General features: G+C 40.5%; 1 protein-coding gene across 1 annotated transcript in view; it reads right to left on the bottom strand.

Moving 5' to 3' along the window:
* Positions 1–21994, bottom strand: part of AFF3 (ALF transcription elongation factor 3) — a 565373-nt gene that overhangs the window by 179950 nt on the left and 363429 nt on the right. Inside the window, exons 6-7 of the mRNA XM_068973380.1 lie at positions 20486–20566; positions 9097–9133 (exon numbers count right to left, since the gene is read on the bottom strand). Coding sequence (XP_068829481.1) covers positions 9097–9133; positions 20486–20566 — 118 coding nt within the window. The remainder of the gene's footprint in view (positions 1–9096; positions 9134–20485; positions 20567–21994) is intronic.

Raw genomic sequence — 21994 nt, 5'->3', positions numbered from 1 at the left:
GGAGTACTACTGCACTCTACATAAGTGGTACTATGAAAAGGAAATCAAAGTAGACCTGGGCTGCATTCTGCTGGGAAGGAAACTGATGCTATACTACAGCATTTCTTTATAGTAAAAGTAATCTGTGCTCATGGTAACAACCATTATGCGAAATAATACACTTATTTTTAGAGAAGTCAACTTCAGAGACTACATAATAATTTCTAATATGAAAAATGAGAGAAGGTATTTAATATACTTATATGACCACTTCCCTTCTTACAATTGTTGCCAGTTCTTTAACTATCTTTCATGTCTATGCTGTGCTTAGTCACTCAGTCGTGTCCGACTTTTTGTGACCCCATGGACTGTAGCTCCCCAGGCTCCTATGTCCATGGGGATTCTCCAGGCAAGAATACTGGAGTGGATTGCCATGACCTCCTCCAGGGGATCTTCTCAACCCAGGGATCAAACCCAGGTCTCCTGTACTGCTTTACCATCTGAGCCACCAGGGAAGCCCTTTTAATGTCTAGTGGGTATTTTAACTTTAAACAAATTAAATCCTCTATTTTTTGATTAATCAACTTCTGACAGTACCTTTTCTTTTATACTATGTAAAGTGAAGAAGCCCCCCCATTTATTCTTCCTTCCTGCTCCCCCCTCCATCACATCCTACTCTGCACAGCTATACCTTTCTTCTTGCATAGTCGAGATTTAAAATATTTATACTCTGTTCAGTAATTACTGAGCCATCTTATTAATATTAATCTGATGAATAATTTAATTTTGGGAAGTGCCTATAGGCCAATGAGAAAAATTATATATGAATAATGGAATTTATAATATTGTAGCAATATAAATATTAATCTCTAAGAAACAGTAGAAAGACTGGACCTGTGCAGAGGGACTGTCACTAAACTTGGTTCCCAGCATTTACTTCAAATGGATTTTCATTCTTACATCTCACTGTGGCATAGATTAATTTGTCTCAGACAAAGGCTATGTTTTTTCTAAAAAGAAGTTCAATAGAGCATGCATGTAATGTGTGTAAAAATGTGTGTGTGTATATATATATATATATAGGCTTCCCAGGTGGTGCTAGTGGTAAAGAACAAACCTGCCAATGCAGGAGACACAAGAGACTGATCCCTGAGCTGGGAAGATCCCCTGGAGGAGGGCATGGCAACCCACTCCAGTATTCCTGCCTGGGAAATCCCATGGACAGAGGAGCCTGGTGGGCTACAGTCCATAGAAACACACATTTTTTAAGAAGTAAATTAGGTTAATTGTGAAAACACCTTGCAAGCCAAGAAATGGGACACTGACAATAAATAACCCAGAATCCTCTTAGGCCTGCGTCCTATTGAGTTCCAGTTAGCGAGTAATGGAATCTTGTGTTAATCTTCCAACTTTTCTTGATAGTTTTGGTTGTCCTGTATTTATTTGTAAACAAAATAGTCTTCAGTTTTTCCTGATTTTAAATTTCCCATGAATGGACTTGTACTGTATGCATTCTTCTGGAACTTACTTCCGTCACTCAATAGTATGATTTTTAGATTCGGCCAACATGACGCACCTAGCTTCGGTTCATTCATCCTACTGCTGTGCAGCATCCCCTTATTTAGTTCAGTTCAGTCGCTCAGTCGTGTCCGACTCTTTGCGACCCCATGGACTGCAGCATGCCAGGCTTCCCTGTCCATCACCAACTCCTGGAGCTTGCTCAAACTCATGTCCATCGAGTTGGTGACGCCATCCAACCATCTGATCCTCTGTCATCCCCTTCTCCTCCTGCCTTCAATCTTTCCCAGCATCAGGGTCTTTTCCAGTGAGTCAGTTCTTCACATCAGGTGGCCAACGTATTGGAGTTTCAACTTCAGCACTAGTCCTTCCAATGAATATTTGGGACATCCTTTAGGATGTACTGGTTGGATCTCCTTGCAGTCCAAGGGACCCTCAAGAGTCTTCTCCAATACCACAGTTCAAAAGCATCAATAAAAACCTGCTATTTTCCTTTATTTGACACTTTCTTTTGGTGTTTTATTTAAGAAATACACCAGAAAGATGTTCTCTATACCCTTTTGAAAGTGTATAATTTTACTTGTCCCATTTAGGTCTTTTGCAAATACCTGGAATAGTTTCTGTATGTGATGTGAGGTAGGAGTTAACTTCCTTTTTCTCCCTGTAGATTACCAGTTATTTGGGCACGATCTATTAAGAAGCCCGTTCTTTCTCCACTGATCTGCACTGTTAGCTCTGACATGAATCTGGTTTTCATACATCTGTGGGTCTGTTTCCCCTATACTGTTTCACTGCCCAATTTGTCTATTATTATCTTCATTACTTAGTTTTGGTGTTGTTTAGTTGCCAAGTCGTGTCCTACTCTTTGCAAGCCCATGGACTGCAGCACGCCAGGCCTCCCTGTCCCTTACCATCTTATTACTTAGCCAAAATAGTCACTCATTCATTCATAATATTGGTAACACAAGCCTTCAGCCTCGCTCTTCTTCAAGAGTATGAGCTATGTATTTTTGCCTCTCTGTAATATCAAATAAATGTGAGAATCAACCTTGTCAGTTTCCACAGACAGAAAAATGAAGTTATAATTTCATTGTCTGCTGGTTCCCACAGCTGCTGTCAAAAGCCAACCGGAAGTTTAACTGTTGCTTCCTTATTAAATGGTATTTTAAGAATTTTTTCTTTATTTATGTGGTTTGCAGTTTAACTATTATGTGTCTAGTGTGGACTTGTTTTTCTTTATCCTGCTTAATATTCATTGGATTTCTTGAATCTGCAAGGTAGGGTCTTTCAATTGTGGAAAAATCTCAGCCGTCATCTCCTTGAACATTCCCTCTCTCACCTTATCTTTCTCTGGAATTCTAGTTAAATGTATGTTAAACCTTCTTGCTTTATATCCCAGGTTTTTAAACATCCTTTCTCGACTGCAGTCTAGGTAATTTCTTAAGTTCAGTTTCCTGATTCATTACTTTGTCTTCACCTATATCTAAACTACAGTTAAACCTAACCAAAGAAATTTTAATTTCTGTAGAGGTTCTGATTAGTAGACTTTCAAATACTTTTGCTACCATATTTTCAATTCTCTCATTTTTGAAAATTAACATTTACTTTATGTTCTGAGCTTGGTAATTCCAGTATCTGAAGTCCTTGGAGGTCTCTTTAATTCTTGGCTGTCTGTTGTTTTTCTTTGCTTTTGTTCAAGGTCTCTTGTTTTATTGCATGTAAATATTTTGATAATCAGTGCTCATTTCCCTAGGGATTCTCATTCTATTATTATTTGTTCTTCTCTAGTTTCTTTGTGTGGTATATTCTAAATAGCCAGATTTGATCTTTCTGTAATGACGAATCTTCATGTGCTTTAATTTCCTTTCATTTTTTTTATTGCTTTTGCTTTAAATTAGGAAAAAAATGTTTTCGACCTTATATTCTGGACTTCAGCTATTATCCATCATTTCTATTAAGTTTAAAAATTTTGTCAACTCTATCTTTGATTCTCAAGTACTCATTTGATCTATAACTGCTTCTTTTTCATACCAATCTGTTCTTTTTATTTGATGCAAATAATTTCAATTGCTTCTGAAGACTGCAGTCACATTTGAAAATGTTTTCTTCTGTTTCTTGAATTAAGTAGATTTCCTCTGGGTCAGTGTTTTTCTTTGTTGCTCATGGTTATGTATTCACCTCTTTGAATGTGAATTCAAACTGGTTAAAAAGCTACTGGTGTGGATTTTCTGTATTAGTATATTGATCTATCTTGCTAACATGTTTCCCTTGTAGGGAAGAGGCTGATTTACAGCTTTTTCTAAGTGGACAGAGTATGTTAATTAGAGTTCAGGAGAGAAAAACTCTCAAGACAAGCTGGGAGTCCTGACTGTCCTCTGAACCCCCAGCAAAAATAGGACGTAGTTTAGTCTGGGTGTACAGCATTTTGGTTTATTTCCCTCTTGAGAAAAACTGATTTTTCTTCCACCAACCTTAGATGTTGGAGAGGAGTCTTGAGAGTCCCTTGGACTGCAAGGAGATCAAACCAGTCAATCCTAAAGGAAATCAGTCCCGAATATTCATTGGAAGAACTGATGCTGAAGCTGAAACTCCAATACTTTGGCCACCTGATGTGAAGAACTGACTCATTTGAAAAGACCCTGATGCTGGGAAAGATTGAAGGCGGGAGGAGAAGGGGACGGCAGAGGATGAGATGGTTGGATGGCGTCAGCTACGTGATGGACATGAGTTTGAGCAAGCTCCAGGAGTTGGTGATGGACAGGGAAGCCTGGAGTGCTGCAGTTCATGGGGTCGCAAAGAGTCAGACACGACTGAGCGACTGAACTGAACTGAACTGAACCATAGATGTATGTTTTCAAGGTTTGGTATTATCTCAGAATCTACTCTGCTTCTCTCTTAGGTGCATGTATGTGCCTGTGCTTAGTCACTCAGTTGTGACCAACTTTTTGTGACCCTACGAACTCTAGCCTGCCAGACGACTCTGTCCATGGGATTCTCCAGGCAAGAATACTGGGGTGGATTGCCATGCCCTCCTCCAGGGAATCTTCCCAACCCAGGGATCGAACCTAGGTCTCCTGCATTGCAGGCGGATTCTTTACTGTCTGCGCAGGCAGATTCTTTATTGTCTGAGCCACCAGGGAAGCCCAAGAATCCCTTCTGCGGGGGATCTTCCTGACCCAGGAATTGAACCAGAGGCTCTTGCATTGCAGGCAGATTCTTTACCAGCTGAGCTACCAAGAAAGTCCCTCTCTCTTAGGTACCAGCTCCCAGCTAGAAGTTCTAGATAACTGTTAATTTTCTTGGCAAATGTTACTATTTATTTTTTTTTTGTACGTTGGTTTCTGGGGGAGGAAAACCACACTGAAAGCTCCATATGAAAACCTGCCAAGATGGGAGTGGAGGCATAAAGGCTGGAAGAACAGCCATGTTCCCATCACTGTCTACAGTCCACACCTCTTCTCTGTTGGGGTTGAGAGGGAATTGAGCCTCTCCTGGAGTGAGCTCTGAAGGACATTCCCACCACCACTATGGCTTGTTTCTGTTTGTTTCATTATTTTCTTTTTTCTGAGCCATCACCTTCCCTGCCCAGGATTATCTAACAGCACAGTCCCATCCACTCTCCATTTTCCAGAAACTCGGCTGAATTTCTGGTTTGCTAATGAAATTCTTTCCTGTTTTCAGGGCTATTATGGATTTCTTTCCTTCACTGCCGCTTTTGGTTATTTTAATGCAGATTCAGAAGGAGGGAAAGAAGTGCTTATGCTCAGTCTGACACAAGAATGGGACATTCTCACACCTTTAAGAAACTATAAACATGCATCACCTATTTTAATGTTTAAGTTTCTCAACACTTAATAAGCTGCCATTTTATAATATTAAATTAATTGGTAATCAGCAGTCAAGGCTATGGTTTTTCCTGTGGTCATGTATGGATGTGAGAGTTGGACTGTGAAGAAGGCTGAGTACCGAAGAATTGATGCTTTTGAACTGTGGTGTTGGAGAAGACTCTTGAGAGTCCCTTGGACTGCAAGGAGAACCAACCAGTCCATTCTGAAGGAGATCAGCCCTGGGATTTCTTTGGAAGGAATGATGCTAAAGCTGAAACTCCAGTACTTTGGCCACCTCATGCGAAGAGTTGACTCATTGAAAAAGACTCTGATGCTGGGAGGGATTGGGGGCAGGAGGAGAAGGGGACGACCCAGGATGAGATGGCTGGATGGCATCACGGACTCGATGGACGTGAGTCTGAGTGAACTCCGGGAACTGATGATGGACAGGGAGGCCTGGCGTGCTGCAATTCATGGGGTCGCAAAGAGCTGGACACGACTGAGCGACTGCACTGAACTGAACTGAAGCTTGCTAAAGTAGCTCTCTTTTAAAAGATTTGGATTAAAAAATAATTTTCTGTTTAATTTATACACTCTTTTCTCTTAGTATCTACATAACATAGTTTTCTAATTTCAAAAATAAAAAAGCACTGACCTAGAGCGGGGAAGATCAGTCCATCAAGATACACTTTGTTTCTCTGAAATTCAGTGTTTTCCTCTTTTCTACATACTTAGTGGAGTCATGATTCCCCAAACTGTAATTATTCCAAACTAAATGCAAGAAACAGCACAGGAGACGCTGGTAGGACCCGCTCTGTAAAGTTTCCAGGGTGCTATAATCGACAGAGGACACTCGGATTTTTATTTTTTTCCATTAGGATTTCTTACAGGATTTTGAATATAGTTCCCTGTGCTATCCAGTAGGATCTTGCTGTTTGTCTATTTTATATACATAATTGTATCTGCTCACCCCAACTTCTAATTTGTTCCCCCACTTTCCCCTTTGGTAACCGTAAGTTTGCTTTCTGTCTCTGTAACTGTGGCTCTGTTTTGTAAATGCGTTCATTTGTGTCACAGTTTATATCTACCCATGAGTGATATCATGGTCTCTCTCCTCTGCCTGACTCATGCCACTCAGCATGACAGTCTCTAGGTTCGCCCACGTTGCTGCAAATGGCATTTCATTCTGCTAGGTAGTCAGAAGAGGGAAAAGGAATCCAGAACAGCGGTGGCTAAAAGGCGAGGAAGAGAGAAGCCCGCGAAAATAGAACAAAGGAAGATCCAAGGACCGGAGTGAGGACCTCGGGTAGAACAATCAATACTCCTGGCTGGCCCAGTTTACACAGGACAGGCCCAGGAAAAAAACAAACAACAAAAAAACACGTATAAAAAGAGGAGCCAAAGCCAGCTCTCTCTCTCTCTCACGCGCGCTGAGGCGCTCTTCTCTTCGTGTCTTTGGATCGACGCGCCCTGATGCCTTGAAGATGGATTTTCCTGCTATCTTCTAAATAAAAGAGAGCTGTAACACTGATTTGTCTAAGAGCTATAACACGGTCCGTTCGAGACCTGAGAGCTATAACACGGTCTATCCAAAAGCCGAAAGCTGTTACACGCCAAGGGGGCTTTAATGTCCATCACTCCAAATCTTTGTTGTGATGAGACAAAAACCGAGGAGCATACACTCGCCTGACAATTATTTTTTTTTCTTTTTGCTGCATAGCATTCCATTTTGGGTGTGTGTGTATGCACACACTTGTATACACAAACATACCACATCACTGATTAAATAATAATATTATCTTTTGTTTTTAATGGGAGAAGCTTTATTTGGAAAAAAAAAAGAAAAAAACCCTTACCCCTAGAAAAGAGAAAGTCAATGACAAATATCCTTAAATGATGAATTGCCAGAATGTGGTTTATGCCATATCATGTAGGTGCCACTCACAATTCCAAAGAAGGTAGGCATGCTTACATTATCTCAATGGTAGAATCAGAAAGAAAATGTCATGCCGTGCCAAAAAAAATAGGCCAGATGCAAACAAGAATCTTGGACAGGAATTTAATCTCACACGGAAGGGATGGAAGCAACTTTTTTGGGGTCAAGGTTATGGGACGGAAAGCCTATTGTCTTTGGGACAGAGATCCCTGAATTTAAATCCTGTCACCTTTTTTAAGCCATGTGACCATGGTCTAGGTATTAACTGCAGAATCTCATTTTCATCCTGTGCAGAATGGGGCTGCAATGCCTACTTCATACAGCTACTGTGAGGATTAAATGAAAGAGCAGACATGAAGAAGAGCCTGAACACAGAAGGGACTGAACAGCTATTTCCTTTGTTCTTCTTTATGTCAAAGACTCCAAGCTGAGAGGAAGTACATTTATTCTATTATATCTATTATCTCCTCCCTTTACCCTGAGCTGTTTAAGTTGAAATGGAAAGAAATGGTGAGGAAAGCAAAGGCCATTCTTCTGTATGCTCTCGTCTTTGGCATATGATGCCGATGCCTGCACACCTCATGAACTTAACCATGCATCTCCTGATTCCTTTCCTTACTATTATACTTATTAATTTCTATAGATTTCAAGTCCCTTGGAATTTCACCTCTTCCCTGGTGCTTGCGCTCACAGCACATTCCAACAAAGGGGGGGATAATTAATGAGACTGCCTATGCACTATTACGCCATCATCCCCCTCCCCTGACTTTCCTCTAGCTGTGCACTAAAAGTCTAGGGCTTTCTAATGCATTTGTCCCGATGTCTTTTCTCCATAATCTTTCTGCCCTCACAGATGCTCAGTGGGTGAGCCCCAGACACATCTACTGGCTCAGAGTGATTTTCACGTTCAAACACAGCCTTGAAATTTGCAAGCAATGCTCTTTAGCCAACTGGCTGGTCAAGAGACGAACAAAGCCCAGTCTCTGTGGGTGTGATTACATGACATGGATGGGGTGGCTTATGCATTTTTAATGCTCAAGAAAATATTAATACCAATTAGCACTGCTGAAGAAGAGAATTAAAACAATACTTCATGGAATGATATTCTCTGATGATGAAGCCCCAGTGTTTTATTATACACTGGGTTCAACAACGAAATTCCTTCTAGGACACTTTAGTCTTTTTCTCCCCAGAAGAGGGCATGGTTTCTTCATGGATTCTAAGAACATTTATCATGAGATATTCTGATTGTTCTCTTTGCCCACCTATTTTCTTTTAATTTAGGTAACTCATTAGTTGCCTTTAAAAATATTTTCCCCTCATACACACCAGAGGCCAACTGTAAGAAAGGATGGTATTACTTCCTCCTAGGGCTACTTTGAAATTCACCATTTTATACTGTGGCCCCAAGTAAAAAGTGTTAGTTGCTCAGTCGTTTCCAACTCTTTGCGACCCCATGGACTGTAGCCCACCAGGCTCCTCTGTCCATGGAATTCTGCAGGCAAGAATACTTGAGTAGGTTGCCAATCCCTTCTCCAAGGGATCTTCCTGACCCAGGGATCGAACCTGGGTCTCTTGTATCGCAGGCAGCTTCTTTACCATCTGAGCCACCAGGGAAGTGATATTTTGTCCCTATTTCCCTTGAATAAAGATAGAACATTCAAGGTCACGATGTACCTTATCCATGTGGGCAGCACTTTAACAAATGGCCCTCATATTCCCCACTTGATTTTGTCTTAGTGAAGTTCTTTTAAACCTATTATATATTGCATGCATCCCCACTCTTCACCCACTTCCACCCCTACATATGAAGCTACAGAAAGAAGCATTTCTTACTTGGATTATTGTGTCCAGAGGAGGCAAGCTGAGAGTCCTAAAATAAAACAAGAATTATCAATTAATTTTCTTATTTTTTTCATTAGACTTTGTTCTTCATTTCACTAACATTTTAATATTGATTATGTATTGAAACAATACTATTTTGTTTATATGAGATTATAAAAATTACATGATAAAATTATGTTCACACCTTTATTCTTACAGTTTCAATGTGGCTACTATGAAATTAAAAATTTTATGTGTTTATATTATATATCTGCAGGACAGCACTGCTTTTAAGGAATAACAGAATGACTGGATATCTAATGGAAAAAAATAACCCTGACCTTTATATGAATTAATCTTAAAATCACTCTAATTAAATCATAGATCCAAGCATAAATACCCAAACTATAAGAGGTCTAGAAAAGTAATCTTTTTATTTTGACTTTCAAAATGAGATATATTATCGGTCGTTCAGAACCTAATCACTGATCATAATCTCTACCAGCTACCATAAGTAGAAACATTTTCGCGTTCCTTAAGCAGTTCTGGTATACAGCTCACAATCACTTCTATGTTGTATTGTGGACTTCTTGTTTTGCTCACTGAAGTGAAATTCCTATAACATAAAATTTACCACTTTAACCTGAACAGTTCAGTGGCATTTCGTACAGTCCCCATGTACTAAACCACCACCTCTAATTGCAAAATATTTCTACCATTCCGAAGTCAAATTCCTTACCCATTCATCATCTTCCCTATTTCCTCATCTCCTCAGTACTTGGTAACCACCAGTCTACATCCTGTCTTTATGGCTTCTTCTATTCTGGGTATTTCATATTAATAGAATGGTACAATATGTCACCTTTTTTGTCTGGCTTCTTTCATTTAGCATAATGTTTCAGAGGTTCACCCATGCCATAGCGTATGTCAATGTGTCATTCCTTTTTATGGCTGAATAATACTCTATTATACATGTATACACACACACACACACACACACACACACACACACACACCAATCTGTTTATCCATTCATCTGTTACTGGACGCGTGGGCTGCTCCCACCTTTTGACAGTTGTGAGTAGTGCTGCTACAAACACATATGCACGTGTACTTTTTGAACCCTTCTTCAATCCTGTGAGTATACATCTAGGAGTGGAGTTGCAGGGTCATATGCTAATTTTACATTAAACTTTCTGAACAACCACCAGACTTTTCCACAGTGGCTGAAACGTTTTGAGTTTCTACCAGCAATGTATGAGAGTTTCAATTTCTCCACATCCTCACCAAAGCTTGCTATTTTCTTTTAATCAAAAAAAATTTATTATAGGCATTTAAGTGGGTATGTAGCAGTTTCTCATTGTGGTTTTGACTTGCATTTCCCTAATGACTATGATGCCGAACATCTTTTCATATGTTTTTTGGCCATTTGTATACCTCTTTGGATAAATGTGTATTCAAATACTTTGTCCATTTTCTTGTTTTCAATAGTATCAAAATTATCTTTATTTTTTCATTGAAGTATAGTTGATTTACAATATTGTATTAGTTTCTGGTGCACAGCAAAATGATTCAGTTATATACACACATACACATATGCACATATTCTTTTTTATATTACATTGTCCATTTTTCAATCGGGTTGTTTGCCTTTTTGTTGCGTAGTCAAAAGAGTACTTCATATATTCTGGATACCAGACTTTTATTACATGAGTGATCTGCAAATATTTCCTCTTATTCTGTCAGTTGTCTTTTCACTTTATTGATAATGTCCTTTAACACACACAAGGTTTTAATTTTTAGTTTGACTTTCAAAATGAGATATATTATCGGTCATTCAGAACCTAATCACTGATCATAATCCAATAAGTCCAATTTATCTATTTTTTTCTTTTGTTACCCGTGCTTTGGGGGTCATATCTGAGACTTCACCATTAAATCCAAGGTTGGAAATACTAGTCTCTGTGTCTTCTGTGAAGTTCATGGCTCTAGTTCTTATATTTGGGATCTCTGTCTTACTGACTGTTAACCTAACGCTTCACTCCCACCCTTTCTGTGGATGAGCAGCCATCCCACCAGGGACACTCCACTGAGCGACTGCTGCCACTCTCGCGGCGGTGGACAGGAGATCATCATGGCTTTCCACACGCCTGGGATGGCAGAAAGCCAGGACTGCGCAGTATTCGAGTTCAGTCACTGATCAGGTAAACAGTGATTGAGCCTGATTTTATCTCCACTAAAGTGAAATGCTAAATTCTGTTTGGGAATTCACATCCTCTTTCCTTTGGCTCTTTCCTGTGGCTCAGTGGTAAAGAATCTGCTTGCCAATGCAGGAAACTCAGGTTCAATCCCTGGGTTGGGAAGATTCCCTGGGGGAGGAAATGGCAACCCACTCCGGTACTCTTGCTTGGGAAATCCCATGGACAGAGGAGCCTGGTGGGCTACAGTTCATGGGGTAGCAAAGAGTCAGACACGACTGAAAGACTGAGTACCTTCCTTGCAAAATTCCTATTTAATATGAATAAAGAGAGTTATAAAACAATGTATTGAGATGGTAGGAATGTAAAAAACCCATAAAGTCCAGTGAAACTCATTTACAATTTCAGTGTATGGGACAAAAATCCAGTGAAATGAAGTCAACTTCTATTTTATGGCTTTTTAAATTATTTTAAAAAGCAGTGAATATTTTATTTATTCTTTATTATTTTAATTTTACTCAGATTGGTGGGTAAGGGTTGGGTAAGAAATTTGGCTTTCCACTCTAGTAAGCAGACTAAGTCATACACAGATGTCTTTAATGTTAATGTTGGTAGAAATGAGCTGTTTATCTGAAGAAAAATAAGCTTAACTCTCAACCCAAGCTTCAGCTTTTGGAAACAGTGTATTAAAGATAAAATATGGTTCCTGAGATGATGGGCTAAAATCTAATCCTCAGAAATGATTTTGGCCAATTTGCATGGTTGCTGTTACAAAGAGGACATCCATAGTTAACTTCCCCAAACGGACTGGGATATTTCTCACTCCTTCTAACCAATGTAGAGTTTACGTCTGAACATGAATTAGAGTGAGCTCTTATACATGAAACACACTTTGAGTCTCATGTAGTTGAGTCCCTTGAGCCATCTGCAGATTTTGGTATTTCGGAGATGTCTTGTACCAGAGCAGTGAAGACTCATTTACCGTCAGATGAAGAAGAATGGTAACGGAGATAGTTTTCAACATTATGACCATTCTTGGGGAAAAAAATTTTGGTACAAATTTTTGTGACATTGTTTGCTGTTGTTATTGGGACATAGATCATTTTACAGCTTGACGCACTGCAGACATCTTGAAACCCAGATGATGACTACTGACCACAGGCTCTTGAGACCTGAAAATGAGCTATCATTCAGAGAACCTGAATGATAATTACACATTGCAAGACCATGTGTTTCATAAGCAGTAAATTTCAAAATTTAATGAACACATCTGTGTCATTAATGATGATAATTTCTGTTTTGGATGGCGGAGTGAAAAGGGACAGAAAATGGTTAAAGTCATTGGTTTAAAAAAAAAAATCACCATCAAAGTCTGCTCTCTGGAGGGAAAGAGACTTTGGAGAGACGCAATAAAGACTGCCCCTAATGCGTCATCCCACGTCTCTAGCTGACATCCTCTGGATGGTGCACTGACCACAAATGGAGCCCACGTGCCTGGACTGGCCCACTCTGTGGGTACAGATGATGCCCCAGTATCCTTCTTAACTGATCTGGAGAGTGCATCACTTGTCTGCTGGTGGAAGGTGTAATGAGGCTCCACCCAAGTTTGAGTGCATTCTTATTAGCTCTCTGCTGCCAACGACAGGGCCCATGGTTGCTACCTCTTGAAGCAGTACTGCCCTGCCCAGCCGGCTGCAAGACTGGCGGGCGGAGGCGGGGGAGGAGGGCACAGACCATGCAGATCCCTTATCCCTCACTGAGCCAGAGCCTGGCTGGGCTCAGAGGGAAACAAGCTCCAGACGCTGAAGTCCTTTCCATTTTCGTGTCTCCTGCTGCCCAAGTCAGACACTCAGATGCTCTTACAGCTATAGCTTCTGTCTCAAAGGCTTTTTCTCTCTCTGTGAACACCATCCCTGGGTAGCTGCCTGGAGAGTGGCTGGCCCCATCTGGGCACTGTCATTTCAGCCTCCTCTGGGAACATTCCACCAGACCTGCAAGGCTCCCTGTTGGGTCCTCAGGGGTTACAGAAGTGAGTGTACAAAGCCCCTGCCTTCCCCGCCTGGCAGCCCAGGGAGTCAGCAGAGGAGATGATGTGTATATAAGTTCTGATAACCCAGGGCGGAGAGGCATGTCACGACTGCTGTGCAGGAGCGCTTTGAGCCTTTGGAACCTGTCCTCATTCTTGGATGCATGTCCCGCCATCTTCTGTGTTCTGCCTGGAAACTTCATTCTCCCCTCAAGGCTCAGAACAAAGAAGCTCAAGGGTATCCATTCTTTGAAATACTCCTGCATCTCAGAAGGACTTATTTGGTTTATGTTTTCACTGCTGCTGCTAAGTCGCTTCAGTCTTGTCCAACTCTGTACAATGTCAAACTTCCATTATAAGAATTGTCTTTTGACTATGACTCCTGTTTTAAAAATAAACCTTTATCAAAGTATAAATGATATAATATAAACTGTACATATTTAAGGTATTCAGTTAGATAATAAATATATAATAAAAGAATGTTACTATTGTCTTGACCCAAGGATGGCTCCATCTTATTAAATAGCATTTCCTATTTAAACAACAGCAGTTTCCTAAAGGAAATCAACCCTAAATTTTCACTGGAAGGGCTGAAGCTCCAATACTTTGTCCACCTGATGCAAAGAGCTGATTCACTGGAAAAGACTAAGGGAAGGAGGAGAAGGGGGTGACCGAGGACGAGATGATGGGATGGCATCACCAACTCAATGGACATGAGTTTGAGCAACTTCCGGGAGATGGTGAAGGACAGGGAAGCCTGGTGTGCTGCAGTCCATGGGGTCACAGAAAGTCGGACATGACTGAGCGACTGAACAGCAGTGAAAGTAACATTAAAGAAAACTCAGGAAAATAGGAAAGTGTAAGGAAGAGTTGTGGGTGTTCCTGTAGCAGGACATTTCTGAGGTTACTCTAGGGCTCTTAGTTTTCCACATTCATTCATGACGCATGTATCACTCTGACGACAGTGTGCACAAACGGGAGAACCACCTCTGGTTACTTAGAATATCTACAGCTGGAAACTTAGGCTTTTCTATCTTTAAATCCCGAATTCCCAACACCTAAACTATTGTTGGGTACACAGAAATCCCAGAACTTCTTTAAAAGCAGTAATGAGTTGGGAAGTAAAGTTTGTACAAATCATTTTGCTGAAGACAGAAATAAACTGAGCAATCTAGTGGCTGAGAAAACCATTCAAGGAAGCATTATAATAAATACTATATTTCATCAAAGGTAGTTCACTTCAGTTGCTCAGTCGTGTCTGACTCTTTGCAACCCCGTGAATCGCAGCATGCCAGGCCTCCCTGTCCATCACCAACTCCTGGAGTTCACTCAAACTCAAGTCCATCAAGTCAGTAATGCCATCCAGCCATCTCATCCTCTGTCGTCCCCTTCTCCTCCTGTCTCCAATCCCTCCCAGCATCAGGGTCTTTTCAATGAGTCAACTCTTCACATGAGGTGGCCAAAGCTGGAGTTTCAGCTTTAGCATCAGTCCTTCCAATGAACACCCAGGACTGATCTCCTTTAGGATGGACTGGTTGGATCTCCTTGCAGTACAATGGACTCTCAAGAGTCTTCCCCAACACCAGTTCAAAAGCATCAATTCTTTGACGCTCAGCTTTCTTCACAGTCCAAATCTCACATCCATACATGACCACTGGAAAAACCATAACCTTGGCTAGACAGACCTTAGTTGGCAAAGTAATGTCTCTGCTTTTGAATATGCTATCTAGGTTGCTCATAACTTCCCTTCCCAGGAGTAAGTGTCTTTTAATTTCATGGCTGCAGTCACCATCTGCAGTGATTTTGGAGCCCCAAAATAAAGTCTGACACTGTTTCCACTGTTTCCCCATCTATTTCCCATGAAGTGATGGGACCAGATGCCAAACTGTGTAAGGCTGCATTACCTCATGCATTACTATTCAAGACAATTGCTGCCAATTAATTGTAAAATGCCATCAATGTAAAACAGATCCTGATACTAGGATCTTAAAATGTTAAAAAAAAAAAGGCACCTTAGACCAATAAAATATAGTGGCTCTTAAGCTATGTTGCTGATGGAAAAGAGCCCTTACCATGTGAAGACACTACTGGAAAGTGGTTTTTTGTCTTTATTCCTGTCCTGAAAATAGGTTTCTCTGTACCATTTTTCTAGGTTTCATATTATATTCGTGTTTTTTTTCTGATTTACTTTACTCTGTATGATGGTCTCTAAGTCCATCCACATCTCTCCCAATGATTCCATTTCATTCTTTTATGGCTAAATATATATTCCATTGCATATGTGCACCACATCTTCTTTATCCGTCCATCTTTTGTTAGCCATTAAGGCTGTTTCTGCGTCCTGGCTATTGTAAATAGTGCTGCAGTGAACAGTGGGGTACATGTGTCGTTTTGAATTATGGTTTTCTCTGAGTACATGCTCAGCAGTGGGAATAACAGCAGAAACTAACACAACATTGTGAAGCAATTATACTCCAATTCTTTAAAAAATGGCTTTTTGGAACCATCTGAAGAGTGCTGTAAGTCATACATCCTCTTGCTTGTCTGTCAATCCATCATAGGAATTATAAAGACAAGAAATGGAAATACAGCTTCTTTGCTTTTCAGACCCCCACATAAAGCTAGTTACTATAGGAAAAAGAACACTTGCTGTGGTTTGGCTTTCCTTCTTTCCCACCAATCACGTTCTTTTCTATGAAGCTCAGAACAACTAAAATAATGCAAATTAAAATCAGTTTAACTGTTTACTTTGAGGCAATGAAGTAAAAGTGAAGTTTTAGCCTAAACATTTTGTGGTCATTTCTAAAGCATGCCAAGGAACCCAAAGAGAGATATAGATCATAAACTTTTCAACTTCAAAGTGCTTTCCTTCATGCTTGCTGGCTTTCATTCTCCTTGTACTGCATAGAGAGAAAGGCAATAGGGCTCTCATTTCTCTAATCATGCTAGAACTCTTCTGCCTAATGCTTTAGAAACTTATCAGCAAGAACAGTTTCAAACCAGATCTGATCCCATCAGTTTCAGCATTCATTGCCATGTGAAATGTTTGCAAAGTGCCATTAGATTTGCACAGATGCCTTCTGGGGATGAAAAAAGTTCTACTTTTAGTTCCCGGTTTGTGTTTCAAAACTTACGAGACTGCTCTGGAAATCAAGGGAAAAAGACAAAGCAGATTCTTTTTTTTTTTTTTTTTTTCTTGGTTGAAATACCTGCTAATTGCATGCATTCTTTACCAAATTCAATTACTTTTGAGATTTGAAGAATAAGGCAGACACGTCTGGTAGTGTTTGTCCAGGGAACTGTGACTCGAAGTTAAATCTTCAGAGAACAGAAAAAAACATCCAAGTTCAGTATCTATTGGCATTATTATATGTTATGTCCTTCAATACCCGGACAAATTGGGGAAATTCTCGGAAGTATGTAGCTAATTAATTTAGCGCTACTGGTAATTCAGAAAGCACATTTAAATCGACTTTCCTTTGAGGTCAAATTGCTCCTTTAATCTCAATAAGGGCTTAATTTCATTATTTATTAGTCATTTTGGAGATTTTGCCCTGCAAGTTCCATAAACAATTCTAGCTCCTACACACTAGCAATCTTGATAATCCCAAACATTAATAATCTAATTAATGAACTGCAAGCCTCCAGCTGTCAGAATACTAATTAGTGGAGATACAGGTTAAAAGAGAACTAGTAAGGTCTTTGCAGTAAGCAGGACAAGGGCTCCTCCAAAGACGTCTGCATCTTAATTCCCAGGCCCTGTGAGTACGCTACTTCACATGGCAAAAGGGACTTTGCAGAAATGATTAAGTATTTTGAGACGGGAGATCATCCTACTCTCCAGGAGGGCCCAACATCATCACAAAGGGAAGGGAGGTGGCAGGAGAGTCAGGGAAGATGTGACAAGGAGGTTAGAGGTCAGAATGACGCGAGCCATGAGCTAAGTAACAGGGGCAGCCTCTTGGAGCCGAGAAAGACAAGACAGCAAATTCTCCCTTAAAACATTCAGAAGAAACAAAGCTCTGCCAACACCTGGATTTCAGCTCTGTGACTCCGACTTCCAGTGTTGTGAGATAATAAATTTGCGTTGTCTTAAGTCACTAAGTTTATGGCGATTTGTTATAGTAGAAATGACACTAATGCAGTCTTATTTCATTGGGACAAGATAAATCACCAATACTCATTGTGAAATGTTTGAAAGAAAGGCATTATTAAAATCACGCAATGTTCCTACACGTTACTTATTTATTTAATTTTGGGGCTGTGCTGGGTCTCTATCGCTACGCACGGGCTTTCTCTAGTTGCAGCGATAACGGCTCCTCTCCAGTTGCGGTGAGCAGGCTTCCTGCTCTGGCTTCTCTTGCTGCGGAGCATGGACTCTAGGGCGTGCGGGCTTCTGTAGTTGTGGCACATGGGCAAGGGAGCTTTGGCCCACGGGCTTAGCTGCTCTGAAGCGTGTGGCACCTTCCCCAACCTGGGATGTGTGTCCCCTGCCTTGGCAGGTGGATTCTTAACCACTGGACCATCAGGGAAGTCCAATGTTCCTACACTTTGTAAAGTCACCTATTCTTTCTTGAGAAAAAAACAAAAGATCTAGAGCTGAAATAGCTCCCCACAAATTCTATAGTAATCCTGGAGAAGACAGGATTTTTTTCCTATTTAAACTTCAAGGTCTGTGCCCTCTATGATGCAATGGTGGGGAGAAACATTTAGATTCTAGACATATTTTGAAGGTAGGGTAGATATGATCTAATGATGGGTTGGATGCATGTCATGAGGGAAAGAGAAGAATCAAGGATGGTGTTGAAGAGCGTCCCCCCAGAAGCTCGTGTCTACTCACAACCTGTGAATTTGACCTTATGTGGATATAGAGTCTCTGCAGGTAAACTCAAGTTCAGATGGTTGCTGAGGGTGGGCCCTAAATCTCGCGACTGCCATCCTTGGAAGAGGACGGAGACTTGGGGAGATGGCCCCACAAGTGCAGAGACAGACATCAGAGTGATGTGCCCACAAGCCAAGGGGTGTGACCTGCCGTCAGCATTCCCCGGGAGCTGGAAGAGGCAAGGAAAGATTCCTCCCTCAAGCCTTCAGTGGGAGCAGGAACCTGCTGACACTTTGATTTCAGACTTCTAGCCTCCAGAACTGTGAGAAAAACACATTTTTTTCCTATTTTAAGCCACATGGTATGTGTACTTCGTTATTGCTGTTGTTAAGTCACTAAGTCGTGTTCTACACTCTGTGACCCCATGGATCGCAGCATGCCAGGCTCGTCTGTCCTCCCGGAGTTTGCTTGAACTCATGTCCATCAACTCAGTGATGCCATTCAACCATCTCATCCTCTGTCGTCCCCTTCTCCTCCCACCTTCAATCTTTCTCAGCATCAGGGTCTTTTCCAGTGAGTCAGCTCTATGCATCAGGTGGCCAAAGTATTGGAGTTTCAGCTTCAGCATCAGTCCTTCCAATGAATACTCAGGACCGATTTCCTTTAGGATTAACTGGTTTGATCTCCTTGCAGTCCAACGGACTCTCAAGAGTCCTTTTCAACACCACAATTTGAAAGCATCAATTCTTTAGCACTCAGCTTTCTTTATGGTCCAACTCCCACATCTGTACATGACTACTGGGAAAACCATAGCTTTTATAGGTACCTTAGAAAAGAAACAGAGATGGCTCCAAGACTTTGGCCTGTGCCAACTGCAAAAATGAGGAGACCACTTACTGCAAAACACAGGATAGAAGGTTAGTGGGAAGACTAAAGGCTCAGTTTTTGATACGTCAAGCTTGAGATGTTTGTTAGATCCCCAAGTGGGGATGTTGAGTAAGTAAACAGAAACACAAGTATGGAGCTTGGGGGATGGAGAAGGGGATTGAGATACAGATTTAGATGTTAGCCAGCTGAGCATACAGGGTATTTAAAACAAAAGACCAAGACAAGAGCGCTAGGAGAGCGAACCAGGAGAAAGGAGGGAAGATGAAGGACCAAAGGGAAGTACAGAGTGACAATCAGAGACTCTGGATCCAGACTGGACTGCAAACCTGAGAGAAGATGCACCCCAGCAACACAGTCAGCACATCGTAGCAAGCAGAAGATTGGAAACACGAGAAACCTCGACGAATTAAGAGACTGACAAGTCACTGTGAAGGCATAATGCTAAAAAATAGTTACAAAAATGATTGCTTGAAATACTGCCCACTTTCTGCTACTGTTAAGAAAAAAAAAAAATCTCTATATACTCACTTGGAAAGACTTCTAAATATACCTTATTAGGAGAAATAAAAATCAACTTTTAGGACAGAGTTTACCATTGTGATAATTGTAATGAACAATTATTTCGATAATTTACTTTAGAAAGTTGTGATTTAACATTTAGCAATGACATTTGCGCATTGTGTGTATCTGGAAAAAAATCAATTCTTAGAAAAAAGTACCATTTAGGACTCTTAAAAAAAACTGCATATGCACAAATGTGTATATAACACACAAGAAAAAGAACTGAAATGGTATACACCAAACTCTTGATGGTAATCTCTGGGTAGGAAAATAAAATCTGGACAAGAGTATGACAGACTTCATCTTTTGCTTCTTCTATTTGTATAATTACATCTTTATAATGAGTGTATAACTATGTGTTGGTTGTATGATTAAAAACCTAAAACTGATTACACTCATGTAAGACTGAAATACATTTTGTGACGTTTTGTGTTTGCTAGTTCTCAGAAAATCTTTTTTATTAAGTCCTAGAAAATATTTTCAGCTTTATAAAAGATAACTAAGAAATTATATACTTCATGTCCTTAATTCTAAGACACTGATTTTAAGATACATCATTAATCTAATAACAGCTTTTCAGAAAGAAAAACAAGGCATACAATTACACTGAATGCATGAAATGACTATAAGATGCATTTCAACGTCACAAATGTTTCTAGATAAAATAATAATTACAATATTCATCACGTTTTGTAGGAAGTAGGAAAGTGGAGGTAAGTGTAAAAGGACTGTAAGCTTGATATTATCCCTTGGATGAATAGACCCACACTTGCAAATTGTTGAAAATCAGATCCATGTGCCCCGGCCAGGAATATTTACAGGGAAAGACAATAAGGGAAAACCCACTGTCCACTGGAAATCTTGTGCGAGTAAAGTACACTCATCCTGAGTGATGCAGGATCTCACCTTATTTGGAAATGGAAATTTGCTTGGTTCCACTTTGCCAGGTGGTTGAATAGCAGCAAGCGGTGGAGGCCAGGTCATCTCCTAAACGGAGGGAGGAAAAAACAATGCTGTATACATTTGAAGCATTTGAAGTAGCACATAACACAGTTTCATACGCCAGTCTTAGGAAGGCATGGAAGAGATAAGGAATGAACAGAGACAAATAATAAACGAAAGGAACTTTTTAAAAAAAGATCTGAAACCCACTTTTATGATTTCTTTTCTTCATCTACCAATTCCTGGTTCCATGGCTATCTCCATCAATGCTTTCCACCTTAGAAAGATCTACTAGGCTATCCCATTTTCATTTCATTTAAGCTCCTAAGTAAAGGGATGACCCAGTGGTAAAAGTTCCACGGAAAATACCACACAAAGGGGGCTGCTTCCTACAAAGTTCACAGGGTGTTTCTGAAGGAATGCACACAGCATGGGGATCATTATTTAGAGGGGCTATTTATTTTATTATGAGCAGTATAAGTTTCCAGTAAGTCCCAAACATCATTTTGGTCTTCACAGAAATGTCATTCATGGAGAAATGAAAAAACAAAGAATACAACTTTAGCTCAACATGTAATAATACTTTATCTGCTTTTTGACATACACTCTCACTAAACTGTGAGAGAGAGAGAGTGCAAGGTGGCAGGGGGACGGTATTTGTTTCATTCATATCTGGTATTTTTCTCCAGTTCCATCTCCTGGAAAATATTTGCATTCACTAAATGATTGTAGAATTAAACTGAATCCATTTCTGATTACCAAGAATCTGACTTGGAATTTACAAATCAGTTCAGAACCCTATTTCTTGATTCCTTCCACTTCCAAACCTAAGTGACAAGCACTGAGGCAAGAGGTGATTTATTTTGAGAAATAAACTCAACATTGAGAAAACTAAGATCATGGCAGCCGGTCCCATCACTCCATGGCAAATAGATGGGGAAACAATGGAAATAGTGGCTGACTTTATTTTTCTGGGCTCCAAAATCACTGCAGATTGTGACTGCAGCCATGAAATTAAAAGACACTTGCTCACTGGAATAAAGGCTATGACCAACCTAGACAGCATATTAAAAAGCAGAGACATTACTTTGCCAACAAAGGTCCATCTAGTGAAAGCTATGGTTTTTCCAGTAGTCATGTGTGGATGTGAGAGTTGGACCATAAAGAAAGCTGAGTGCCGAAGAATTGATGCTTTTGAGCTGTGGTGTTGGAGAACACTCTTGAGAGTCCCTTGGACTGCAAGGAGATCCAACCAGTCCATCCTAAAGGAAATCGGTCCTGAATATTCATTGGAAGGACTGATGCTGAAGCTGCAACTCCGATGCTGTGGAAACCTGATGGGAAGAACTGACTCACTGAAAAAGACCCTGATGCTGGGAAAGATTGAAGGTGGGAGGAGAAGGGACGACAGAGGATGAGATGGTTGGATGGCATCACCGACTCGATGGACATGAGTCTGAGTTAGCTCCAGGA

Source organism: Capricornis sumatraensis, chromosome 1 (assembly GCF_032405125.1).
Source record: "Capricornis sumatraensis isolate serow.1 chromosome 1, serow.2, whole genome shotgun sequence".
NCBI classification, from domain to species: Eukaryota; Metazoa; Chordata; class Mammalia; order Artiodactyla; family Bovidae; genus Capricornis; species Capricornis sumatraensis.
Note: the sequence above shows the minus strand (reverse complement) of the source record. Positions and strands in the feature narration are given on the sequence as shown.